General features: G+C 46.7%; 1 protein-coding gene across 1 annotated transcript; it reads left to right on the top strand.

The window, feature by feature from the left end:
- Positions 1 to 983: 983 nt before the first annotated feature.
- SSC4D (scavenger receptor cysteine rich family member with 4 domains) lies at positions 984 to 25,077 on the top strand. Its single transcript, XM_072978259.2, has 12 exons — positions 984 to 2,778; positions 7,462 to 7,628; positions 9,657 to 9,692; positions 10,124 to 10,429; positions 11,418 to 11,489; positions 12,289 to 12,603; positions 13,877 to 13,957; positions 14,517 to 14,597; positions 15,923 to 16,234; positions 19,388 to 19,465; positions 21,042 to 21,369; positions 22,554 to 25,077. Exons 2-11 carry the CDS (start codon positions 7,511 to 7,513, stop codon positions 21,356 to 21,358), a joined length of 1,716 nt encoding a protein of 571 aa, XP_072834360.2. The 5' UTR covers positions 984 to 2,778; positions 7,462 to 7,510; the 3' UTR covers positions 21,359 to 21,369; positions 22,554 to 25,077.
- Positions 25,078 to 27,558: the final 2,481 nt, after the last annotated feature.

Here is a 27,558-nt window from a genome sequence, read left to right as displayed (position 1 = left end):
CAGCATGAGCTTCAGTTCCCTCAAAGCAGCCTGCAAAATGATACAGAAGACAGAAAGAGAGAGCGAGAGGGAGGGAGAGACCATGGAATGGGGTGAGGAAGTTTTTAATTACGAAAAATTGCCCCCTGCCAACAATATTGTCACCCTTTCATAGGCATAATTTATGTGACAGGATTTCAGCCCGTAATATTTATTGTTAAAGTACTGCTTCAGGTTGCAGCAGTACTTTAGCTTCCTTAAAACAAATAAGCATCCCTTTTGGGAAATGGAAAAGAGTCTCTCTTTCAAAGATGCAACCCTAACAACAACTACCTGTTTAAACTCCTGGGAACAGTAGCTAACTACTTTTTCAAGGCAGCTCTCCGGGACCAGGGCAGGAAATCATGGCTTCTCCAAACAGCCCCAAAACGGTTCGAACAGAAGGAAGACGAGCCGGAGAACGTGCATTTTAGCAGAGAGAGAGAGATTTCTTATCTTCCTTCACAACCCCCTGGCATGAGTTGTGGGTCTCCAGCGGAAGGTGCTTGGCACCACCGAGCGCCCCTTTTCAACAGAGCGTCCTTGGGCTGCTCTCCCGCGCCCCTCTCCTGCCTTGCCATGACGGCCACAGCCGCGGCTGCACTTTCCCCCCTCGCAAAGCAGATTAACGCTGAACAAAGGCCATTTTGTTCTAGCGGTGTGTGTGTGTGGGGAAGCTCAGAAACCTGCTTCTGGGACAGGCGTCCTCTTGTGGATGGGCTGAGGTCAAGGGACAGTGCCAACGAGAATCCCAAGGAGGACCAATGACTGGGTGGACCAGTCCAGTTCAGGGGTCAGGCCAGGGTTCGAGCCATGCCCCATCCAATCCCTGTTCTCCATATCTCTGCTGGTTTTCATATCCCTTAACAGAGGTGGAGAGCACAGATCCTACCCCCCACCAAAGCCCAAAGATCCATGACTTGCCATTTAAAGGCTGACACATCTCCTGCCTGTTTAAAGCTGCAAATCGCCTTTTGAAAAAAAGCAGAAGTCCTGTCACTTAAAATGGAAGTGCCACCTTCTGCCCGCAACGGTTTGAAATGCTGGAATTTTTTTGGCGCCCTCTAAATTTTGGTGCCCTGGGGCAAAGCGCTGACAGTGCCATCCTCATTATGTCTTTGTGGTTTTCTCCCACTCTAGCTTTTCTCTCCTGTTCTGATAGACCTCAAGGTTGGTCCAAATTGGGGATGCTCTCATAAGGCTGTCCACAAGGGAAGCCCTCCGGCACCTTGGTGCCATTAATAAACCGCAGTTTGGCTCATATCAGGAGAAGCCACCAAATCCCCTTCGTATTCCACTCCATTTTTCCTGGGTGCGCCTTGTTGTTGTTTAGTTGTTAAGTCGTGTCTGACTCTTCGTGACCCCATTGACCAGAGCACGCCAGGCCCTCCTGTCTTCCACTGCCTCCCAGAGTTTGTTCAAATTTGTTTTGGTAGCTTTGGTGACACTGTCCAACCATCTCGTTTTCTGTCGTCCCCTTCTCCTCTTTCCCTCACACTTTCTCAATATCAGGGTCTTTTCCAGGGAGTCTTCTCTTCTCATGAGATGGCCAAAGTATAGGGGCCTCAGCTTCAGGATCTGTCCTTCCAGTGAGCACTCTGGTTTGATTTCCTTCAGAATAGATTGGTTTGTTCTCCTTGTAGTCCAGGGGACTCTCAAGAGCCTCCTCCAGCACCACAATTCAAAAGCATCAATTCTTCGGTGGTCGGCCTTCTTTATGGTCCAGCTCTCACTTCCATACATCGCTACTGGAAAAACCATAACTTTGACTATGTGGACTTTTGTTGACAAGGTGGTGTCTCTGCTTTTTAAGATGCTGTGCCTTGGCGGCCTTCAGAGCGGGTTTGCTCCGGTTTGCCGCCAACCTGCAGCAGAAATCGCACCTGCAGGTTACCTGCAAACCTGTCACGCCGGCCACAGGAGCCTTGGCTGTACTTCCGAGCCACGCACGGCAGGTGAAAGCAAAGAGGAGACGGGAAGAGAGAAGGAGGGAGGGAGAGATGCAAAGAAAGTTCTCCTTATTTTCTTTCTGCTCGCATGTTGAAACCACGGGACAGGTAAAGGCCTTCGGCCAAGGCAGCTACAGCCAAATCATCATTACTGACTTCCTCCTAACTTAGACAATCTCCCCCCCCCTCCATTCTTAAAGGGTAATAAAATGCTTCAGCAGAAAACAACAGATCTCTTCTGGTGTGAGTTGCCAAACCACCCTCCAGTTTCTATCAGCAGCCTGGGGCAAACACCTTTCGCTTTTCTGTTCCTCTCTCTGGAAACCTGATCCATTCTCCCGGGAAGGATGTATCTTTAAAGCAGTCCTGCCTGAGTTTCCCTCCTCTCCTTCCTTCCACCTGCCGATGAATGGGGACCAAGATGAGCGAGGCTCGTTCCCTGACCCGCTAGCCACCGGCAAGGATTCTAACCGCTGGGCTCCTCCGTCCCTGGCGGGCGCATGCTTCCACAGAGTGATCTCAAGGGCAGGATGGAACCGCACACTTGACGGATGAGGGACGTCTCCTCTCCATGCCTCCGGGTCCACTGCAAGAAAAGGGGGAAGAAGAAAAAGGGGAAGAGGAAGAAAAGGGTTGGCGTCTTGGCAGCAAGAAGGATTTCTCTCTCTTTGGCTTTGTTTGCTTGGTTTTTTTTAATAATCCCCGGCTCACAAACGGCTTCTCTCCTCTGCTTCTTCTTCAAAGATTAAGTTTTGGGAATGTCATCCTGGCGTGTTTTTGGAGAGGAGAAGACAGAGCAGTGAGTGGAAAGGTATGTAATTTTTGTAACACCTCTTAGCCAGCATGAACCCTGGGGAGATTCTGGGAGCTTTACGTGCAGAATAGTGGATAACAACAACAACAACAACAATCATCATCATCATAACCCCTTGAAAGCTTCACAGTCAGCAAATTAGACAAAGGAGGATTCACGCACAAGGTTAACCTCCTTGGTGCTTTTCTGTGCCTGGTGCTTTGAAATGACACTTTCGGCCCCGACGTTTCTTTCAAAACCATTTACGCTTTTAATAATCACTGTGAGCGATCTGTCCACGGAAGGATTCAAAATCCTATCTTGACAGAGGTGACTGGATGGGTCTGGAAAGCAGATTTATCTGGGTAGAAGGTTTGATCCTACATCTCCCACTTTAGAATGGGTATCCAGTGAGTATTGATACCCGAGTACTAGTCTGGCAAGGGTGCTGCATTCTTTCTGATCACTAGGGATCAGCATCCAGACTGAATATCTCTCCCTCCCCTGCCTTGTTAAAGGAGTACACACTGGGTTTAAGATAGGTACGTTTCCCCAGAGAAGTATGTCTACAGGAGGTCAGACCCAGATGGAGAAGGATGTGATGAATAGGTCCAACGAAGGAAGGTTTACAGAAATGGATATATTTAACCTGGGGAAAGAGATCACTAAGGGGCGATATCTCTGAAGAGTTGACCGAAGGGAGAAAGGAGGAGAATTAACCCCCTTTCCTTTCAGCAGGTAGCTCCTGAACCCATGAGTTGAAATCCCAAGAAAACTGGGGTTCAACTAAACACCAGGAAGATGTTCTGACTGGGACATGAGGTCCAAAAACCTGTTGCTCTAGCATAGTTGATTGCAGAGTAGGCCCACTGAATGAATGGGATTTAGTGAGTCAGCTTCTCCATACATTCTGATAATTCAAAGGGGTCTACTCTAGTTGTGACTTGCTGTGCAGCTGCAGTTATAGCTGGCTGATTTGATTCAATGGGATGGAGGGGCCTCCCCAAATCCCTGTTGATTCAATGGGCCTTGCCTAAGGCGATTCACTACGCTAAGCAGCAGGATTCTAGCCCCTGAATACAGGAACTTAGCGAGTCCACACATAGGTAAGTTCAATGGGTTCAGCAGATATACTCTCATTGGGGTGACCAAACGTCAGACGAGATTCCTTGTGTTTTTACTCTGATAGCTCTCTGAAATATCTCCATCATCCTTCCATCCCATTGCAGTGTTGCATTCAGATAACAGCAACAGAGGTCTTGATCCCAAACAGCTGGTCTCTTCAGTGAAAATATTGCTTGATTACCACCAGAGCGTGGAAATGTGAATTTTATGGACTATAAATCCCAGGATCCTCCCTCAGCATAGACTCAGACCATGCTGACTGGCAGACTCTGGGATCCTTAATCACCCCCAAAATCCACATTTCCAAGCTCTGGTCAATAATGTGGACGTAATAAGAGTTTCACACTGTGGCCACCCAGTTTTTATTCTCCGCCATCTGCACACGGATGCTGTGGGGAGGTTTCATAGTCTTCCTGCTATACAGATGGGTAAACTGAGGCTGTGCAAATGGGAGAGCACAGGATTTGCACTTTGGGTTCAATCCTGCAGAGGCAGCACCTTCAGTGAAACAAGCCACTCTGCTTGGTGGCTTTTTAACCAACGGCTGTATGCTGAGATGAAAATGCATCAAAGCATTCGCAGGCGGCAAAAGAGCAAAGGGACCTCCCACGCGGGATCTTGGGCCATTCAATGTGGCATCCACGTCACTTCCTAAAGCCCTCTTTGATTATTTACACCATTTCTGCCCTTTAGCCCCCACCCCTGAAAGTGCTCAGGCAGCTTTCACGGATTAACTGTGAGACACTCCTTGGTTTCAAACTTTCCCTGGAAAGGACACAGCATAAAAGGAAAGGGGGTCAGGGTGGAGGAGGAAAAACAACAACAACTCAACTTAGACAAAGCTGTGCTCTGCCTTGCCGTTCCTGGCAGCTGTAATGCAGCTGGAAGTTGTTGGTCATACAACGGGAGTTCAGGGCCAGCTTGGGGTGGGAATCCTTTGCGGAACGGATGACATCGGTGGGCTTGACTTTGGCCTACTGCATACCATTGGGTTCTGGGCCAAAATGCTGAGTAGAGTAGAACAGGGGCCAACTCCATTTCTGTCCCTCTCCAAGTATTGTGTGGCAAAGGGTCACATCTTTGATGCTTCCAGAGAGTGGTGTCATATCTTATAAGAGAGTGGCGTCATATCTTATCCCCTTCCTGTCCCTCCTCAAGCAACCTGGGAGCGGCTTGGTCTAAATTAGCATGTCTCCCCAATCCCCCAATTTAATTTGATTTTTATTTTACCTATATTTCATATACAGTAGGCCCCCGGTATCCACGGGAGATTGTCCCAGCACTCCCACCCCCATGAATTTTGAAAAACACAGACTACAGTACTGTATTGCAAACTCTGGTCTATAGCATCTAGTGGCCATTTCTGGTAACATCTTTGTTAGAAATACATATTTCTGGGAATTTTTCTTCCCATATTTTCTGACTGTGGATAAGTGAATGAGCAGATACTGATTCTGTGGGTGCAGGGCTCCTGCTGTATATACATAATTTTAAATTGGGCAATGCCTTGATACAAATGAATAAATAAAGATAGCAAATTATGGATTGAAACGTGTGAAGTTGGGGGGGGGAGGCCATAAGCATGAGGCAGACAAATCCCAAAGTCCCACAGCTCATAGATGCACCTCTGGGGCCGTGCACACTCTCATGTACCTCAGAACAGAAAAGGGAAGGCTTTATTAGCAGCAATCTGGTACTGACAATGACATCATTACCGTTATGGAGGCGGAGCTGTGCAACAGGATTATGGCCGAGGTCCCCTCTGAAAATTCAGTCCAATTCAGAATTGGTGCATAATTTCTGCCGCTCTAAATTTAGGTTCCCAGAATTGGCTGTCTGGCAAGTGAGGTTCAGCAAAGGCGTGGTCATTTAGCTAGCAGCACAGCAGAGGTCTGGCAAAGCTTGCTGAGGATTGCAGAAAGCTTGCGCGGTTTGGCTTTTGGAAGGTAGGAGCAATCCGCCATGCCTTCGTGGAAACGAAGGTGCCACTATACCTGGCTGCGGCATGTATAAGAAAAAGCCTAGGGAATTGAGTTTCCAAATCAGAAGTTTTAGAACTATCTATCCCCGTATGACACATCTCAGTCTTCCACCCACCCTTAGCAAGAGCAGTGGACAAGAGATTCGGAAGGTTCTCCATATGGCAGAGATCCCACATGGGGATGCTCAGAAAGAGGAGGAACAAAATCTGAGCAAACCTGTACACCTTCCTGTAGCCAGGAAAGGTACATGCTGCTGGCTCAAAGAGCCATCTCATCTGCCATCATCCTGCTTTGCTCAGCGAATGGCGGGGGGGGGGGGAGCAGGCAGGGCCATTCAGGACAAAAGCTGACATTATTTGCCGAGAAGTCTCGCACCATGATGAATGAATGGTGTATTCAGCCGCAGAAACTTACGGACTAGATTATTTTTCAGCTTCCGAGATCACCGCGCTGTTTGTCTGCTGCCGTACAGCACCCTTGCACCCTAAGTGGGGGGAAATTCTGGGTCTCCGGGTGCGACTTGACAGCATGTCCTGAAACTTTAGTCCTCACCCTTGATTACTGAACACAGAAAAAACAAGATATACATAATGGCCCCAAATGCCTGCAAATGTCACAAATTAAGAAACCAGTGTAGATACAATTTGCTGCAGGCCAAGCCGTGAGATGCTCCTTTGCCAATCGATTTCCACTTGAACCAGGCATTTCTGTGCAACACGTAAATGCACGCCGTTGCGGGAACGTTGTGCAAACATGAGGAACCTGCCGACCAGATCCAGAGGCTCTTGCATGAGTGGATCTCCAGAGGATTGATCCAAGCTCCTTTTAAAGCCATTGAAAAGCATCTCTTTTTATTTCACGAAGCAAATTTGGTGAAACTAATTCTGCAGGGTGTGGAATTGGGGGAAAAAACCCAACCTTTACTTTGTTTTCTTTGAATGACTTGATACCTCCCCAAGTCCTAGAACTATGTGAAAGAAAGACAATAATCTCTCGGTCCACTTCTGCACCCTCGTAGCCTCCCACCTCTGTTGAATTCGGGCCTCTCCTTGGACCAAAACTGCTCTGATCCAGAAGGGGGTGTTTATCATAATGGGCGGGAGTGCCGTCCGAGTGTCAAGGCATGCAGTCCTTTGGGTAACGTTGGCCCAAGCATTCCCTCTCAGCATAACCTACTTTGTTGTGAAAATAACTGGGGCAGAAAAGAGCTATGAAGAACTATTTTCAATCATCAGAGAAAAGGCAGGCAGAAATATAAATCCAGGAGGATTCCCATATCAGCGGTTTCACTTATCCGCAGTCTGTAACTATTAAAAGGAAAAAACCCAGAAATGCTGTACATGTACTTCCATGATGTAATTACCAGAACCGGCCACTAGAGGAGCCAGAGACCATGCTATGTACTGTACAGTATAGTATTAGCTTTTATCTGTCGTTTTTGGCATCCATTGGGGAGAGGACTTGGAACAGATCCCCCGTAGACACTGTACTGGGGGGAGGTCCTACTGTAATGTCTAACTATAAAAGAAAAAGCGAGTTAAAATAAGAATTAGGAAACAGGGATGCTCATGTTCTGTCATCCTTTCCTTTTCAGGTGTGGCTTTGTGGTGGTTTCTTCAGGACACCCTTTGTGAGAAGCAGAAATGAACATTGGTCTTTTTCCAGGACACAGGACGAGACGCCAGAGCCCCAGATTTTGGGTACCACGTGCCTGCCTAATCTTATCCAGGCTGGGTCCTCTCCTCTTCCTCTTCCCGACAGGTGAGCAGCTCCTTTAGAAGGGAGCTCGGCGGCCAGAAGGAAAGCTAAGTCTCTTTTTTTATTTACTAAGATTGGTAAACCACTTTCAAAGCAGGATGACATAGTCCTATAGCATATGCTGCACTCCAGATCAAAATGCAATGCCCAGAGCACAGAAGTAACTAATTACAAGTCATATAGTTACCCAGATCTCGCTCCATTGTGGGTAACAAATAATGCAGGAAGTCATTGAAAAGTTGCTCTACACTATCTAGGTATAAAAAGTAACAGTTAGTTACTTTTGAGAGTTGCTTCTGGACGGCATTTCAGCAGATGTTTTTAAAGGAATGTTTCCAGTTTTATGCATTCTGTTCAAAAATTCCATCCGGCAAAAGAAGTATTCTTATACTTTGTCTTTTTCTAAAGATTTCCAAGATGTAGTAACAGAATTGGGTAGTAGTAGGAGCCAGAGAGGACCCCTCTATTTTTACTGCCAATAACATGCATCCATAAGATGCACCAAATTCCTTACACAAATAAAAGCAACAAAGACAGTAATGGCAGCCACGGGGCGTCCTAGCAGTGGTTGTGCTATCAGTCTTCTAGACTCCCAAGGGTCTCACCTTCTCAGACATGGCCACTGAGCCCCCCACCATCCACAGCTCCTGGGGGCCCAAGAGTCTGGGATCTGTGAGGTTGGGCAGATCGTCCACCCTATCAAGCTCTGAAGAGTCCTGTTCATTGGGCTTGAAGACCCCTCTTCTGAGGCCATGTTTCCCTAAAACGGGTCTCATGCTGCTAAATGTTCTGCTCTGAACAGCTTCTGAATAAGGAAGAACAGAAAGAAAAGCAGGCACATGTTGTGCTTTGACTTTTGTAAGGCTTTGGCCATTTGCAGCCCTGTCTTCAAGACTCAGCAGGTACCAGGCATTTTATCCCAGGTTTTTTTTGATCATCTGCCGAGGACGGTTGGTGGGGCAAGATCGGAAGAGGTGGCTGAGGCGGGCGACGCCAGTTTTATAGGCTTTGTGAAGCCGCCTTGGGTTTTAGTCCGCACTTTATAGCACCTATTCAAAGGGCTGAAACTATTTCCAGGTTGGGGTGCAGCACATTGAAATGGTTCAGTCGATTGGATAGGGTCTCCTAAATTGGGATTAAAACCTGGGATAAAATCGCAGCTCCTACAGAATTAGACTTGTTGGCTTCCGCGGGGGGGGGGGCGCACAAGGTTCATCAGCAACGGAGGTCCTTGCATCAATTTTGCCAGCCTTTCTTTCCAAACCCAATAGAGCCATTGTTTTATCCCTCCCGCCCCCAGTCAACATGTTGATTTAAAGACCTTTAAGAACTTTGCATCACGGTGAGAAGCGCAAAAATGTGGGTGGCTTCATGAACAGATTTCCTTTTCCTGATGATGGGGGTGAGGGGGACAGCGGACGGAGTGGAGGAGAAACACAGAAGTGCCACAAATCATGGATTTCCCATTTCTGCCGCATCATCTGCCTGCTTCCACTCGAAAATGTTGTGAGACTGTGATGGTTGAGGACAGGATCAAGGTCCAACCAGGCTTGTGTGATGGGGCTCTGTATTTATGTATGAGCCCTCAGGCCCCATGTGGGTCGAGGCCTTGCTTTGGCCATGCTCATTGGCCTGTGAGCAGCATCAAGAACCACCACTGCTCACAGCATCCACCGATCCACATGGGTGGCCCTTGTGGACAAAGTGTGGCCCGCTATTAGGTTATATCAGGGGAGAGTTCTTAACTGTTAGAGCAGTACGACAATGGAACGTATGACCTTGGGAACTGGTGAGCGCTCCAGTGCTGGAGGCCCTCAAGAGAAATTCAGACAACCACCTTGGCAGATATCCTTTGACTGGTATTCCTGCACTGAGCTGGGGGTTGGACTCAATAGCTTGTATAGGCCCCTTGATTCTAGGATTCTACAGTACAGTACTGTGTTAGACAAGGTGCAAGGCACGAGGGTGTGGGGTCTGAAATGTTTAAAAAAATGTCCATAGTCCCTTTAATCCTGCTCTTTTCTGTTACAGCTGGAGGCGCTGAGGCTGCACAGATGTCAATTCCGGGTGAGGTTTGTTGACAGAAAGAGAAAGAGAGATTAAGCCTGCTTTTGAGATGTGGTGAATTTGGAAGCTGTTCCCCCAGATAGGCTATTCAGTGGTTTTTAAAAAATATATATATTTCATCACCAGAGGGTGCTAGGGAGTTCAGACTTTTTAAAAAAATATCTAAGAAAAATATAATGTGAGGTGGGAATTGTGGATGTCATTGGGACTCTATGAACATAAGGAAGAAAATGTGTGCCCTCCACCAGACATCTGGGAGTTGCTTACCCCTCATCTAGTTAAAAAAAAACATCATGTTAGTTAAAACAAAGCAAAGATGTCTGGAGTAAGCCTCTTGAGTCCTGCTTCCCCCTTTCGGCACACAGTTATCCGGGTACTTATGGCTGTCTCTCCTTTCCTGCCACCTTGATAAGAGTCCTCTTTCCTCCCAGAGATACGGCTGGTGAATGGGCGCAGCCGGTGCCAGGGCCGCGTGGAGATCCTCTACAACAACACATGGGGCACAGTGTGTGATGATGACTGGGACATCGTGGATGCCAACGTGGTGTGCCGCCAGTTAGGCTGCGGGCGTGCCATTGCCATGCCGGCCACCCTCTCCTTTGGCCAAGGGCGTGGCCCCATCTTTCTCGACAACGTGGACTGCAAGGGGAGGGAGCCCGCCCTCAGCGAGTGCAGTAGCCTCGGTTGGGGCATCCACAACTGCTACCACTATGAAGACGTGGCGGTCACGTGTAACGGTACAAAGGTTTGGGCCCACTGGGTTCAAGTGGTTGTGCTGGGATTTGGTGGGGAGGTAGGTAGGTGTGACTACACATGGAGAGAGAAAAAAATGAACTGATTCACTACAAAGCCGCACCTGGAAAGTCAGGTTTTCCCTGGTACATTCATGTTAACTGGCCACACAGGGGTAGAGAGGAGGAAATTCGGAGGGTAGCCTTGTTTGCAGCCGCCTAGAGTAGTCGTATAGACCAGATGGGCGGGATATAAATCAATCAAACAAACAAACAAACAAACAAACAAACAAACAAACAAACAAACAAATTCTTAATGTTGCACACTGCTGTAACTCTCCTGATTTTCAGGAGGCACAGCCACATGATAACTACCTTAATAAGCTGTAAACAGGGTTCAAGTGGCAATTTCTTCCTGTTGTTTTCTTTCTCTTTGTGTGTGTGTAGGAAGAATATCTAGCTGCCCTAGTGCAACTGTGCTAGCACCAATTTTTTTTAAAAGATCACTTTATTTTAATCAAATTATTTGCAAAGATCTAGCCTTTCCAGTATTTTTACAATGCCCCCCCCAGCCACTACACCATCACATCAACCACTAGCATCCTTGCCTGCATTTTTTTGCATCGGTTCAAGCAATTGCACAGGCTGAACCAATGTGAATGGATCTAATGTCTTTTTAAAAAAGTAGAAGTCCCAGCAGCAGAGGGGGAAAACTACAGATCAGAGCAGGGAAAAGTCTGGCCTGATTTACATGGGTTTTTCTGTCATGCAGTCAATGGGGAGGGGGGGGGGAAGGCAAATCAGACCATCCCAGTCTCATAGCTTTGCCATATTAAATCCATCAAAAGTGGATTCTCAGAACAGATTGGCCGAGCTTTTGAGCCGCTTTGCTGAGCCTGCTTTAAAATAAGGAGGGTCTGTATCGGGGTGGGCTTCTGCCACTGCACATCTGGCCATGCCGTGGCTCACATTTCCTTATTGGTTCCCTTTTCAGAGCTGTTCCCTACCGAAGCACCGAGAGGCCCCATCACTAAGATGGCCACAGCTTTCCGGCAAAACGGGAAAAGTAAGTAGCCTCCACCTACACCTTGACTCAGGTTTTCTTTTAAAAAGGACTCCAATTCGACTCAAAGACTTGGACCCATTTTCCGAGTCATGTTTTTCAAGTCCCTATTATTTTAATGGAGACCTGCCAGGTCTCCATTAAAATAACAGGGACTTGAAAATGGGACTTGGAAAAAAACAGGTCTGAGTCGCGAGTGAAGCCTGAGTCTTTGAAAAAAAAAATAGAAGAGGTAAGCAGTGGGGATGGGGGGGAAGCTTGACTGGTTGCCCCTTTCCAAGATGGTGAGCTTGGCTTCCTCCCACAAAATCGAGCTCGTCCCCTCTTCTCACGAGATCAAGCTGAATGGGGGAACGGGTTTGGGGGACGGGTTTGTCTCTTGGGGTGCCGTGTCAGAGCTTTGCCATTGAAGGGCCCTCCTCGGACTCTTCATCAGGCCCCTTGGAGTAAGGGTGGTCTCCTTAGGGCGCCCCAGGAGGGATCAAAGAGGAGGGGGGAGGAGAACGGGGCTGGTTGGGAGGAGGAGGTGGAGCGGCTTGGAATGAGGACTTGAACTCAGGACCGAGACCTGAAGACTCGGACCTGGAGTTTGAGCTCGGATCCAAGGACTCGCCAACATCTCTGGTGGCTTGGGGGTGTGTGTTTTCTTGAGGGGCAGTGAGTTGTCTTTCGGATCTGACATCCCAGTGATTGCTCTGCCAAGACAGAAAGAAAAAGTATCTCTCTCTCTCTCTCTCTCCTCCCTCTCCGAGAAGGGTAGGATGATAACAGAATTTCCCTATGGTCCTCTCTTCTGCCCCAGGTGATGGGAGCCTCCGGCTGGTGAATGGGGTCAATGCTTGCCAGGGCCGTGTGGAGATCTTCTACAAAGGGTACTGGGGCACCGTGTGCGATGACGACTGGGGGCTCCGTGACGCCGGAGTGGTTTGCAAGCAGATGGGCTGCGGCCGCGCCGTGGACTACCGGACCAACGCCTTCTTTGGCTACGGCACAGGGCGGATACTCCTGGACAACGTCAACTGCGACGGGAGCGAGCCGCACCTCTCAGCCTGCTACAGCCTGGGCTGGGGCATCCACAACTGCGGCCACCACGAGGACGCCGGCGTCGTCTGCTCGGGTGAGCGAGGTGGCCAGGGTGGCTCAGCAGCGGGAGGGAAATGCTGGCTGTGAGGACGGAGTGGAGATAACAAGGGCCACAAGTTTGCAATCTCGAACTTGCAGGAGGAAAGGAGTCCAACTCACCGGCGACTGGTTTTTGTGTTGTGGTTAAGACTATTGGCTTGCAATTCAGGAGACTCCGGTTCAAATCTCCCCTTGGCTATGAAATGCACTGGGTTCAAATCTCCCCTTGGCTATGAAATGCACTGGGTTCAAATCTCCCCTTGGCTATGAAATGCACTGGGTTCAAATCTCCCCTTGGCTATGAAATACACTGGGTGACCTCGTCTCACCTTGAACTATTTTACAGGGTTGTTGTGAGGATGAACTAGGGGAGGAGAGCCACACACACACGGCCTTGAGTTCACTAGAGGAAAGACAGGGTATAAAAGCAACCCAATCAATCTATCAAATAATAAGGAAATAATAGGTAAGGACTACAAGGACAGATTAAGAGATCTAGTTTAGGGTGAGATTTTGGGGATCACATGATCCACTGCCTAAGACACACGGAGTATTGTATTCAGGCCACGGGTGCACCTATATGTCATTCTGGAACTGGGCGTCGGGTGAGGTGAGACACTGGCATGAGATTCATTTCAGAATGGCAATAGCACAGGCCATGAAACTGTGAATCGTCAAGTAGCACAGGTCATGGATGTTCAAAGGGCCTTTCAAAACATTAATGATCTGTACATCCTGACAATAGGCAGAAGAACAAACGAACGTAAATCAACTCTTGGCTTACCCTTGATGACATGCCAGGGATTTTGCTGAGGTCAGTTCTTCTTGAACAAACTGCTGTTTCTGAGGCTGAAGTTTTACCAAGGAGAAAAGGCTCCTGACTCAGAACTCAGATATAACAGGATTTGTTTGGGGACGGCGGCGGTTTGTCGCCAATATATATGTGATGCATTTTTTTTATTTTTCTGAAATACAGTAGGACCTCCTTATTCATGGGATCAGTATCTGCTGATTCACTTATTCACTGTCTGAAAAATATTGAAAGAAAAATCCTAGAAATAAATATTTCGAAATAAGTTACAGTACCAGAACTGGACAGTAGAGGGGGCCAGAGACCATGCTATGTATAGCATTCGCAATTAAAATAGCATTCACTATAATACGCATTTTTCATCATCTGTGGTGGTGGGGGTTGGAACTGATCTCCCACAGATATGAGGGACCTACTCTACATCTGATGCATCTGTTCCACTGTTCTGTCATTCCAGGCCTTGGGACAACAACAGCATCTGTCATCACTACTTCAGCAGTTCATAACTACAAGGAGTCCTTCACTGACACGGCCACAGGTGAGCAAGAAAACCCCCACTACAGATGGTTTACAGCTGGCAGAAGCTGAAGTTGGTGGGATCTCTTCTGTTAGTCCAATCTTGAGAGAGTTTCATTGAAACGATAGCGGCCCAGCCTAGCATACTCCACTACTCCGTGTACTCCCAGGGGTGCATGAAGTAAATGATCTTTGGAGTTTCTTCCTTGGTGTTTCAGCTAAAAGAGAAGCAGATTCCTGCATTCAGAAATCCCACCATTGTGACGTGCAGAATACTCCTGTTTTTTTTCCTCTCATGAGCTTTAATCACCATTGCAAGCTGCTGATCGGCTTGCTTTGGTTCGCAATTGGCTGTTGGGAGGCAAACACAGGCTTCATTTGCAAGTCAGGTGGCCCAGGAATGGAGCTTTGAGGGGATGGCGTCACTGGAGTATTCGTGTGCTGGCTGCCTATAAACACAAGCTGATTGTCCCTCGGTTTTCCCCGATCATCCTCACCCCGATTGTCTTTCCAAGGGTGTTTAATTGGCAACTGTTGGGGTGCCGTTGGCAACACTGTTCTAACAGGGTGTGTCTTTGTAGTCACAGATGGAAGAGTCAGCCAATCTTCCCCTGAGATGGAAATCTTGATGACTTCCACTCTTCTCCTGATGGAAAAAAGAAGTAAGTTTTGGTGTCCTTTGGCATGTTGTGCTGTGATCCTCCTTGGAGACGTGAAATCTCCTGAGAGTATTTGAGATAACGCTGAGGGTTGTATGCTTAGATCCTCTCAGAGGTGGGAGAAGTTACTTGTGTGACATATGCCTCCCAGAATCACAAAGCCACTTTGGCCAGTATCCATGCTGAGGCAGGAATAATAATAATAATAATAATAATAATAATAATAATAATAATAATAATAATAATAATAATAATAATAATAATAATAATAATAATAATAATAATAATAATAATAATAATAATAATAATAATAAACAAAGGAGTTTGAAAGAGTGATCTTTTCCATCTCTGGGAGGTGTTCCTTGTGATGGCAAGTTGTCTGTGTGCGTGCTTCATGACGTAGAAGTCATCTTAGAAAATTTACTCTTTTTTTTGGACAGCATTTTCCAGAATCCACCTGCTGGCCCGACTAGCAGCCAGTTCTTTTTTTAAACTCTGGTAAAGGTCATAGTGTAGCTGATATGAAAAAACAAACAAACTAGAAGCGTAAGAAATTCACGCTTTCGGCCTTCCCACAGCTCCCAAAATTGAAAGCCACTAAGAACGCCAACAGTCAGAATCATTGTGCATTAGATGCTTGCTAATTGCCACAAGGCTAAACTTTCCCCCCTCCTGCTACCAAGTCGAACCAAAAATAAACCAGGGTTTTGGAAAGGTGGAAAAGTTGCTGAATGTGAGCGGGGGGAAAGGGGGGGGTGTACAATGTGAGATAAGATGAATGTTGAGCTGCCTTGAGGAATTTGGAGAACTGTTTGATAACGATCTCCTTCAAACCGGGTGACCTTGATCCTCAGGCCTCTGCCACAACGTCCAAAGAACCATATTTCAAGTTAACTTTTCATGCCATGAAAATTTGGGATGGATGAAAATCCAAGCATAGGATGTTTCCTTCAGAGCTTTTGCCACTGTTTTCAAGAACAAACAGGGAGTGGAATAATCCCAATGTTCCAGAGTTAAGAGAGAGAATGCGGTGCAGTGGTCTGAGACCCGTCCAGGCCTTGAGTCATCCGGGTGACCTTGAGGAAGTTTTTCTCCCTTCACCCCCTCCTTCTTTGCAGCCTCCCTCTTTCTTCCTGACCTCCCTCATGTTATTGCAGTTTGGAAAAGGGCCATCCAGATTTTTTTTTTTTTTTGCTGGAGGAATAGCTGGAGAAAACTCTGCACCAACATAAAAGATGTGTGATAACGGTTTGACAAGGATCAGTGTTTTGCGATTTCTTTACTTTAAAGAAATCGATTTCTGTGCCTTTCCCCCGTCTGACCAGCAGGTGGCGGCATCAGGCTGGCAAACGGAAACAGCAGCTGCCAAGGCCGGGTGGAAGTCCTCTATGGGGACAGCTGGGGGACCGTCTGTGACGATGACTGGGATTTCCCCAATGCCCAGGTAGTCTGCCGGCAGGTGGGTTGCGGCTCGGCAGTGGTGGCCACCGTCCTGGGATACTTTGGCTATGGCACTGGCCCCATTCTCCTGGATAACGTGGACTGCACCGGCGTGGAGGCGGATTTGGCCGACTGCTTTAACCTAGGGTGGGGGCAACACAACTGCGGCCACCACGAAGATGCCGGGGTCATCTGCCGAGGTGAGATGCGCACTGCGAGAGACTGATTCGCTTTCCCGGGGATGCCGAGATGCAGAAACCGGCTTTCTTAGCCCTACCTGGACATGCTGGGGCATGAATCCAGAGCGTTCTGGGGCAAATCCTGTTAGCCTAACTACACACCCGCGGATGGCAGGGGGAGATTTTCAGCAATTAAAGACTTCCCCCTTCGTTCTCATCACTTTCTCAACCTGTGAACTCTCCGTTCCATTGCGTGGAAGCCACAGGATGGAAGGAGGAAATCTTTCTTTAGAGAAAACCAACACCAGATAAGTAAGGGGGAGATCTTTGATAGAGATGACATTTCTTGGACTATTAATCCCATGATTCCCCACTCTGGGATTTCTACCTGGCTCACCCATGCTTTACCAACACCTAAATGTGGCTCACAAGGGAGAAAATGCTTCACTTGGAACGCCTTGAACTTAGCTAAGCCTAGCTCCACCCGAGTTTCCTGTTTCTGCCTCAGTGCTAGCTGGGAACTTTATTTCTGATCAGGAAGTTCGGTGGTACTAGGCCTAGTTCTGCCTCAAAGCCTTTACTCTCAGATGAGCCACATTTAGATATCTGTAAAGCATGTGTAAGTCAGGTAGAATTCCCAGAATGGGAAATTATGGGGCTTGTAAAGCAAAAAAACACCACCGCCCAAATACTATCTGTAATCTTCAGTAATGAAAGACATCCTCCTTTCATCCCACAGATCCCACGGTTTCCACATAATGAAGTGCTTTATTTGTAATTCAGAAAAGTCACAGAAGAGAAGGGGAAAGTCATCACACTCAGGCAGGCATAGTAGTTGCCTCTTACCTCTTGGAGAATCCTTGTAAAGTTCAGACTAAAATCAGAAGCAGACTCAATATCCATGCAAAACTGGACTCACTAAGCTCCATGGCTACAATCTCTTCCCAACACATCACTTAGTTATTCCCTGGCATCTCTGATTCAAATATTAACCACACTCAACCCAACATCATCTTCAGAAACTGAGTGTGTTCAGAGTGGTTAAGCGAGCTCCTTCTCATTTGTGCCTGATCTTTGGACCTAAGAGGAACTAAGAACTGATTTGCAGTTCAGAGACTGAGCAGCAAATCAGGAAGTCCTCGGTCTGAATCTCACTTCTGTGACAAATTCTTCAGGCAGCATTATATGAGCCCTCCACTCTTAGCCTCCATCTTTCCCAAGGTCACCCAAACTGCAGTATGGTGAACCAATTTACCTTATAAAAAGGTAATACTGCTAATATTGACTTATTTGGAATGCATGATAAGTCAATATTGTCCATCTTCAAACAGCTGAAGACCCTGTTTTTCTCATGTGGAAGGTGGAGAGCAGAAATAGTTGTGAATCGCCTCCTTGCTTTCAGCTGCTTGAACAGATGGAATCCATACTATGGATTCAAACTACAGCATAAGCAAGGAAGTTCCCATTCAACATTAGGAAGACCTTCCTGACAGTATGAGTTTTTCGACAGTGAAATGGACTGCCTTAGAAGATGGTGGGCCCTCCTTTGTCAGAGGTTATTAAACAGAAGCTGGGAGTGACAAATCCATTCTGGGTTTTGGTCTGAACTGTATAAGATCAAATCAAGGAACTTTCCACTGTGCTACCACAGCACTTTTGTACAACTTTAACTGGGGTGGCTATGTCCTAGGGAATCTTTGGCTCTGTGGTTTGGTGAGGGACCTATCTGCTAAGAGCTCCGTGGACATTCTACTGACCTACAGGGTATCATTTTGTGTCTCTCTCTAAACTACAAAGCCCAGGATTCCATAGGAGGGAGCATTAACTCTTTAAGTGGTCTCAAGTGGCCATGGCTATATAGGCTAGGTGCACCCAAGAATTCACAAATATTATTGCATTGTCATGGGGAATAATATCATTCCTTTGAGTATGTAACTGTAGTGTTTTGTAGTTACTTTTGTAGGAAATGTAAGGCCTTGTGTTCCCATAGCAAGTTAACAAATCCAGTTTCTTTTGAATAATGAGAAAACAAAATATTATCCCTCCATTAACTATAATGGTAACAAACTACTGTACTTGGGGGGAGGTTGTATGTGTAACTGTTAAGTAACTGCTTTTTGAAAGTAACTTTCTAAGCTTTGATGTGAGACTTTGCCCTCATTCCCTCATTCATCCTCCCTATCAGCACCTCCACCCACTATCCATCTTCTGATCAGCAGGAAAGAGAGGGCTGAAGATGGGGGTAGGTGGGTGATTCTCTCTCTCTCTCTCTCATACACACATACACACACACACACACACACACACACACACACACACACACACACAGAGAGAGAGAGAGAGAGAGAGAGAGAGAGAGAGAGACCATCTGCTTGCACACCCACTCACTGCTGTGTAGAGTGAGTGTGCATTTTGTCTCTCTTACGCTTTTCATAATTTTGTTGATATCCTGCAGTTCTCAAAGAGGGAACCAATTTCAGTCTGGTTCAGCATAATACTTTTTTTTTCTTGGCCCATTTTAAATCTTGCTAGGTTCCCTAAGAAGAAGCGAAATAAGTCTTGCTTTTAATCAGTCAATTTCAGGGTTTCCGGGCAGGTGGACATGAGAAACTGGATTTCCCAGGTCCTAATCCAGCCCTCCGCGGCCGCACCACAGTGGCTTGGGACATTTTCGAAAGCCTGAGATGCAAAATATTGTTGGGTGTATTTTTAAACAGCGTATGAAAATCCAGTTACAGTATTCTGATGTGTTGATTCCAGACTTTCTCAAGACAAGGCCCTGAAATGTGGATAGTGTTTTGCTGTGCTTGTAATTTTAAAACGAAAATGTAACTGACCTTAAATAACAAAAGGAACAAACAGAGAGAGAGAGAGAGAGAGAGAGAGAGAGACTTTTGGCATCTTTAAGACAGATAAATGTATTGCCAGGTTAATTTTCATATATAGAATCTACAGGAAACTATATATTTGGATGCATGGAATGAGCTATCTTGGTTCCTTTTAAAGAGAAAGGTGGGGTAAAAATATTTTAAATAAATAAATATATTTCTGGGTCACCGGTTTATATACAGTATTCATGGTGCGTGTGTTTTTGAGAGGGGCTTGTTAGGGGTCCCTTTCCAGACATCTCCTTTCGCTACTCAACGCGTCCCCCCTTTCTTCTTCTCTGCTCAGGTGCAGGCGAAAGAGGAGAAGCCTTCCCGGAGGACAGCTTTGCCACGATGACCCCAACCACCACACGGCCCAAGGATGGTAGGTGGCATGCTGGGTCAGGGGCTCCCCGTGGAGGTTCCCCAAAACTTTTAGTAGGTACAGGGCGAGGGGGGTGACTCTGGGTGGCCACCGAGCCAAGCTGTTAAGTAGCCATTTTGGCTCCTGGGACTAGTGGTGTGTAGACAGAGCACATGATCGGGTGCAACCTGCCTCCACCCCCCCCCCCAAGCAGGTCCTGTTCTGCTGTCTCTGGTTAAGGCAAGCAGGCAGAGGGAGCACCTTCTAAATTTGGAAACCCCGGGGTCAACACTGCAGCCATCCCTCCCTTCGTTACACCTCTGCCTCACAGGACAGACTTTGCTGTTGTTTTTTATTTATTTGTTGCAACGATTCAGTGAAATCAAGGTGGCTTGGAGAGCGACGTTTCTCCCCGCTGTATCCTCAAGACAATTCTAGGCAATAGGCCAGGAGGAGATGCTGCGGATGGCCCAGGGTGACCCTGGTGAGCTGCCGTGGGCTGAGCAGGGATTTGAACCCGGGTCAGCTGGCTCCTCCTCTAACACTCTGTTATTCCAGGCCTGCTTCAAGGCAGAAAGAGGTGTGAACTCCCGTTTGGCCTCCAGATTCCCACGTCAGATTCATTAAAAAAAACACAACATACCGATATTAACTTCCAACAACTTCTGTTTTTTTGGTTAGTTTGCTTTTTTGAGTATGTGATGATCTTTGGCTCTGTCTCAGGGGCAGGATATTGACCCTTACAGGTTGGCCCAAACGCCTGTAAGATAGTGTTTGCATCTTTGCTGCACGTTCACCTCCTGACTGGGCGGCCTTAATGCTGTACATATCGAACACTTCTTTCCCTTTCTCCAGCTGGGAATGAAAATGATTAAATTCCCATCCCCTCGAATCATGTTCACACATCATGGCAAACCATGGTGTGCTTCATTTAAACCAAACAGGTCGCAGTGTGCGAATCCATTCCTGTACACAGGCCATGGTTTGTCCATCAGCTGCAAACTGCCATATGAGCACAGTGAGCTGTTGTTTGATGGAAGAACTCTGACTTGTTTAAACCATGGCTTGTTGTGATGCCTGAACTGACAATCATGGCTTGTCCCTGGCTTGTTCCCCTGCCTGCCTATCCCAAATGGAAAGATGAGGGAAAGGGCAAACAAGAAAGAGATGAAAAACAGTGAAGGCAGCCCATGGTTTGGTGATATGCTGTATAATTTCTGGCTTAATCCCCACCAAACCACGGTTGACACAAACTATGGCTTGCCATGCCCGTATAAGAAATCAATGTGAAATTATCTCTCTATTGGAGGTGATGGAATACATAGAGAGATGGGAGAAGGACACCCCTCTCTGCTCAGATGGGGAGTCGTAGGTTGATCAGTCCAAAGTTTTGGCAGTTCACTTCAGTGACCATACTGGCTGGAGGGAGTTCTAGAGGTTATCATTTTTTTTTTAAAAAAATGCAAGTTTTCCAAGCTGTATCCTTTGTCGACCCCCTTTTGCTGAAAATCCCGTCATGGGTTTGAGGGGGGCAGATGGGGAAAGCGAACCTCCCCTCGCTCATCATCGTGACTCTGCCACGCGCCGTTTTTTGCAGGCTTCCTGCGGCTGGTCAACGGGAGTCACCGCTGCGAAGGTCGGGTGGAGTTGTTCTACCTTTCTCAGTGGGGGACGGTGTGCGATGACGCCTGGGACATCAAGGACGTGAAAGTGGTGTGCCAGCAACTTGGCTGTGGACGGGCTTTAGCCGCCTCGGGAGAGGCCCGGTACGGCCCTGGCGCGGGCTACATTTTCCTCGACAATCTGAAGTGCAAAGGAGACGAGTCCTCCCTTCTGCGTTGCTCCCACATCCGCTGGAATGTCCACAACTGTGACCACTCGGAAGACGCGGGCGCACTCTGCCACTTGCTATGATGTGCCGGAAGGTGAGGTCCACGTGGGTGGCCTCCTTAGGGGTTCTGTGCAGGCTCATGAAAGGACACAAGAGAGGGGTACCACTGGGAGAATCCTACTCCCTCCAGGTTCTTTTCTCGCACCTCAAGCTTCTGGTCTTCATTATGACCAGCCAGCGGCAGGCAGTCTTCAGAGGTCCCGAGGCTGTGACACCTGACCATCTCTAGGTCCAGGAAAGCACACACATACACACACACACATTTAAAGTTTACATCTGGAGCCCAGGGGTCCTGGGAGGCCCTCAGAACATGGCAGAATCACCCTATGCCTCCTAGCGGGCACAAGGGGATTTTTACAATTACAGAGGTAGACGTTGGGGGGGGGGCATGGCCTACTCCTGTTATAAATGAGGATCTGCTAATGAGTATAACGCGTCTTGCTAGATTCCTTGTAGGAACCTGGACTGGACGGGGCCAGTCCTTAACATTCTGCTGCCAGACATCAAGGACCAGACAGCTTCTCCTTCAATGCCACGTACAGAAACCAGCTAAATTGGCAGCCGGGTCTTCTTTCCAGCTCTGCAAGAGGGACAGGGCAGGAGCAGACGACTGCAGGGGGTCAGGAAAAAAACAAACTTACCCCACATTCTCCTCCTGTGAACATCCAGTTGCCCCCACCCACCTCCACTGCCAAACCAGAAGAGTACAGGAGGTCACTTCCAGTTTTCCAAAAGGGCAGCTTTGGGGTATTTTGAGATCCGGAGGTTGGTTGCAAAGAGCCTTCCTGCCTCCCTATGTGGCATGTCTCCAGTAGCCACACAGGCCCCAACCCACCCGTGTATGGCCTTCTGCCTTTCTTGAAGGGGTTAGGGGGAAGAGTACAAAACCTATGAGTTCTCCACACAGCTCTGTTCTCCCATAAAGGGCCTCAGAAGAAGGACAGGGGGGGGGCTTCTCCTCTTCTAACCCCTGCAAAAATCTGCCATCTAAGGCCTCACTGTCCCTAACCATAAGGCCAGCTGTCTCAGCCACAAATATTGAACGTTGTAGGCTGAGCTGGGCTTAATGGTGGGCACCTTTCTCTATGTCATGCATCCATTAAAATGTAATTAATTAAAAACACACTGTTTCTTGAGTTATTTTAGGATTGGACCCTGCCATGCTGGACTCTTGAGTTGCTACACCTGCTTCTTGCTTTTTTTCTTTTCTTCCCACAGGCCAGAACTAGCTGTGAGAGGCTGAGCTTGTGTCCAAAACCTTTTGACTGGAACGGAACCATTGTGGCGGAGAGGTCTTGGGAACGAGGACAGCCGCACCCACCTTGGTCTCTTGTGTGCGTGTATATAGTTGTGTGTACACCAGATCCAGAGTCCCGCTCCAGTCCTGCTGGCTTAATGAGACTGTTATCACCCATCTGCTAAGACCAGCCATGGACTCCAAAGAACAGGGGTGGCCAGGAACCCAACACAATTCCCTTCTATTGTCTTCTTATCTTGGCAGGAACAAATTATTTCTCCAGATCAGAGCATGGAAGTAATTAGTTATAAGTCACATAGTTAGCCATAATTAGTTCCTTTTTGTAACAAATGAAGAAATTAATCTCAAAGTAATTGTAGGTATAAAGAGTAACGCCCAAGTTGCTGACATATAACAAGGAACATGTAGTCAATTTCAAAAGTTACTTTCAAAGGCATTTTCGCACAGGTTTAATTCAGGTTCCACCCTATTCTGTTATAAATCATAACTGACGAGGGAAACGGTCTTTGGTTTTGTCTTTTTATAATTTTTTCCAAGGTGCACTATCAGAATTGGCCGCTAGGGGGAAACCAAAGAGTACTGTATTTCTCTGTATTTTCCTATCAAGGGAATAATGGCAACAAAATGCAAAGAGAAACCACAATGTAACAAACTACTTGGGGAATGGGAACGGTAATCATTATCCTGGCTGTAGAGAATGAGTAATGTCATTAAGTTCCTTTTAAATGGTAACATTCCAAGAAATGCTCCAGATTACTCAAGTGCTAAGAAACTGGGGTGGTGGAGACACCTGATGACATATTTGCATTTATTAAAAAAAGGTCTCATTGCGTTGGTAGCTATTTCTCACGTCAGGAAGCAGTATCTAGTCTCTGTTAGCCACGCGTCCTTCTTTACAACAACCGTCCTCTGGCTGAAAACATCCTCAGTGCACAGGGCTGAAACACCTGCAGCCTTTCAGACATTTACAAACCGTCGCTCCCATTATCTGCCATCCATTTGCGATACCTGGTCGGGGATGATGGGAAACGGAGGCCAAGAAGGAAACTGAGCAGGAGGGGTCTGAAGCCAGGAACTGGTAAAATGATTGTTTCTCAGAACACCCCCAGCCATGATGGTAGCAACGCGAGCTTCTTGGCATGGTTATCGCGGAAAGTAACTTTTCCCCAGTAACTGGGGCAGACTGAGCCTCCCCCAGGTGAAACAGGCTGGTCTTGGCCTTCCCTTTCATAGAGAGACAGATTTTTGATTCAGTTTTAAAAAGGAAGCAACTGTTTCCAACCACAAATCCTTCTCCTCTCTTGTTGGATTGATGAATTTTAGAGGAGAATAATGGAGATGAGGGAGGAGAAATGAAGCTGGGCAGAGAGCAGCTGGAAATGAAATGGAACAGCAAAGGTAAAGATACGACTTGGGATACCCTGTATCCACAGAAGATCAGTTCCAAGCTACCCCCTGCAGATGCTGAAAAATGCGGATTATAGCAAAACCTATTTTAACAATAAATACTATATATAATATAGCATGATCTCTGGCTCCCTCTCGTGGCCAGTTCTGGTAACTTCATCTTTAGAAATATATATTTCTAGGATTTTTCTTTTCATCTTTTTAATATTTTCAGACTGCAGATAAGTGAATTAGTGCATAAGGGGGTTATGTTTTTTTGGACTACAACTCCCTCTGGGGAAAAACATAACTGTGCACCTGCACTCAGAATTTACTACCACAATACTGATCATACAGTATTTCTGGTATGGGATTTCCCCTCCCTAGAGAACATATTTTTGGTTGCATGCAGAAATTAACGGCTTTCCAGTGGTCCCCATTCAGAAAGGAAGAAAAGATCTCTCTGCTTCAGAAGCATCCTGTTCAAGCTGTCAGAATGCAAATTAAGCGGGTGCTGAACTCCTGACAGCCAATCACAAAACAGGAGCAAGCTAATTTACAAGCTACAGGAGAGCAGATCAGCTTTATGGCTTTTAACCCTTAAAGAGGTGGCACTTCCTTACAAGTAGTTCTATAGCATCCAGTTCAATTCCAGAAAGCAACACGATGGATCCAATGCTGAGGATTCCTGGAACAAGTCTGCAGCAGGGAGAGCTTGGAAAAGTTACTTTCCAAAGCATCCACCCTCTCCCAGCCAGCATGCCAGTTGAATGGTTCAGAGACTTCCAGTTCTAAAACTAACTTGGGAAAAGTCCTCACAAGTCATCTGAGTCAACAGAGGAGGATTCAGACTAAAAACAGAGGTAGGTTTTTTTTTCTGTTCCTTTTGGGTAGCAGCACAGCCGTTAAAAATTGATGATTAAGGAAGGCCCCGCCCATGTAAATAAATGTAATTTGAGGGGAGGGGAGGGCAAATAAGGAAATGTACGTATCATTGTTTTGTCAATATTACAGTGTGCATATTCTACATTGTCTTTGTTTTTTCTTATACATTTTTGTTTTTGAATAAATAAAACCCTTTAAAACCATGCAAAAGAAGTTAAATCGGAAGGTTAATATAAAGACAATTGTGAATGCTTGGATCACATGCACTTCTACCATCACAAAGATGTTTCCACTATACATAGAAAGTTGACATGTGATAGAGAGAGAAAAAGATATTCTGTTTCCTGGCGATTCTGGGGGTGCACATGTGATTTACCATGTAGGTGCCATCCGGAATCCAGCTCATTCTTCAAAACTACAAGATGGAGGAATTTTAGTAAAGCGATCTGACACTCTCACCAAATTACAAAGCCCCGGACTCCGTAGCTGTTGTAGTTACACAATTCCAGTGGCATCAGTTATACCTGCTATATTTGTGTACTGCAGATAATTTGCGGTGAAGTTTGTCTCCACAACAGACAGCACGGAGGCCACCTCCGGTGATGGATACGGGATTGGTGAGTTTTTTTATTGGTTTATTACAGATGGAAGTGGCATTGAGATGGTTGGACAGTGTCATTGAAGCGACCAACATGAATTTGACCCAACTCCGGGAGGCAGTGGAAGACAGGAGGGCCTGGCGTGCTCTGGTCCATGGGGTCACAAAGAGTCGGACACGACTTAACGACTAAACAACAACAACATGATGGGAAGACTTTCGTTCCCCACCTTCCTTTCTGTTGCTTGGTGCTAGTGCCATATGGGATTTACCTGGCTTTGCGTCCAAACCTTTCTTTAAATTCTCTTACTTCGAACATCAGCCGCAAATGAGAAGCACCAGATTTCTCTGGTTCATTACAAATAAACCACACTTTCAGGAAACATCTCCAGCTCAGCAGGACTGGGGGAGATCCTGGTGGGCGCCGCTCTGCAGAATAGATGAGAATGGGGCTGGGGGAACCGTTGGCTTTATGATGGGAAACAGCTTCACCATGCTTCCAGGAAATGGCCCATGTGACTCAGCTACAGCACAGCCTCAGCCTCCCGAAAAATCTCCAGTTCAGGTATGCTGCTGCTTCCCAGGTGAACCAGAGCTTTTCCCCCAGACTCTGGGTCGGTGTTGCTCAGGCTTCTGCAACCGGGCAGCCGGTTTCCCACTTGCAAAAACCCACCAGCTTTTTGACAGGGTGTGATGTTGCATATATGCAAGACCCAAATAAGCTGGGCTGAGCGAGTAAGCCCCGCCGCCACTAGGAATGGATGCTCAGATTTGAAACACCTTGTCTGCAGAAATAAAGCTTTCTCCTCCTGAGATTTGCTTCCCCTGTCTAAAGAACCCGAAAAGCATTGCAATGTCCTGATGCCCCGAGAGCTGGCAACCCCATCAGAAAAACCAATAGCTGGATTCAGGACAGGAAATAATAAAAGGAACTGATACATCCACGGAAAGATTAGGTCAAAAAAGGGGGAAACCGTAATAATCCCATGATATAGACACTATCAGTTGACCTATCAGCTTTCTTCAGAGGCGATATAACATAAAAAGAATTACAATTATAACACTGGTTGTTGTAGGTTTTTAACATTATAATTTACTGGGGAAAATGTCATATTAAAAAAATCATATATCCATAAGTCTAAAAGTACATCCATAAAATTATTTTAGATAGTATAAGAATGCACTAAAAATATTTATGGATATGTTGTAGAATTATTATAATTCTTTTTCTGTTGTAATGCCCCTGAAGAGGGCTGGTAGGCCGAAACACGTTGGACATTCTATACTGGAATAAAGAGAAAAGCAAACCAACTGACCAACTAACAAAAAGCAAAGTGTGCTGCTTATATACCACCCCATAGCACTTAAAGCTCTCTCTAGGCGGTTTACAATTTCATTATAATTGATGAAGGTTACACATCCGACCCCCTCACCCTCCAGCAAGCTGGGTACTCAATTCACCAAACTCAGAAGGATGGAAGGCTGAGTGCACTTTGAGCCGGCTGCCAGTGAATGAACCTGGATGATGAACAGAGTTTCGGCTGCAGGTTAACCACTGCACTGTGAGGCTCCTGCTGGTGCACCAGTTGAGAGCACCATATTTTCTACATCCTAGGATTACAGTCCCCCCCCCCCTTTTTATTACTTCATGATTCAGGATAGGGCAGCTTCCTTACGCTAGTGCCAGAGCTGATGTGGCCAGCCACTTTCCCATCACCCCCAAACAGGCCAAAGGAGATGCTGATTTGCATAAAACTATGTACAGTACCGTAATTTTTGGCTGATGGGAAGTGAAATAAATGGTAGTATATCTGTGTATTAGACACCCCCATGTATAAGACCCCCTCACTTTTCTAATCCAAAATTAAGAAATCTAAGTGGGGCTTAGCCAGTGTAGGGGGAAAGGGATCAAAGCGCTGCAGGATTGCTTTGATCCCTGCTTTCCCCTCCACTTGTTTTTGTTCTCTCCTCAGCTTACTTCTGTGTATAAGACTACCCTCAATTTTCAGTCTAAAGATTTTAGACAAAAGTATATTTTTATACACGGAAAAATACGGTAGGCTGATTATTGACGTGTCCAGGCACAAAGCTAGAAA

This window comes from Pogona vitticeps, chromosome 7 (assembly GCF_051106095.1).
Source record: "Pogona vitticeps strain Pit_001003342236 chromosome 7, PviZW2.1, whole genome shotgun sequence".
Classification (NCBI taxonomy): domain Eukaryota; kingdom Metazoa; phylum Chordata; class Lepidosauria; order Squamata; family Agamidae; genus Pogona; species Pogona vitticeps.
The sequence above is the reverse complement of the archived record's forward strand: the minus strand, read 5'-3'. Positions and strand labels throughout refer to the sequence as shown.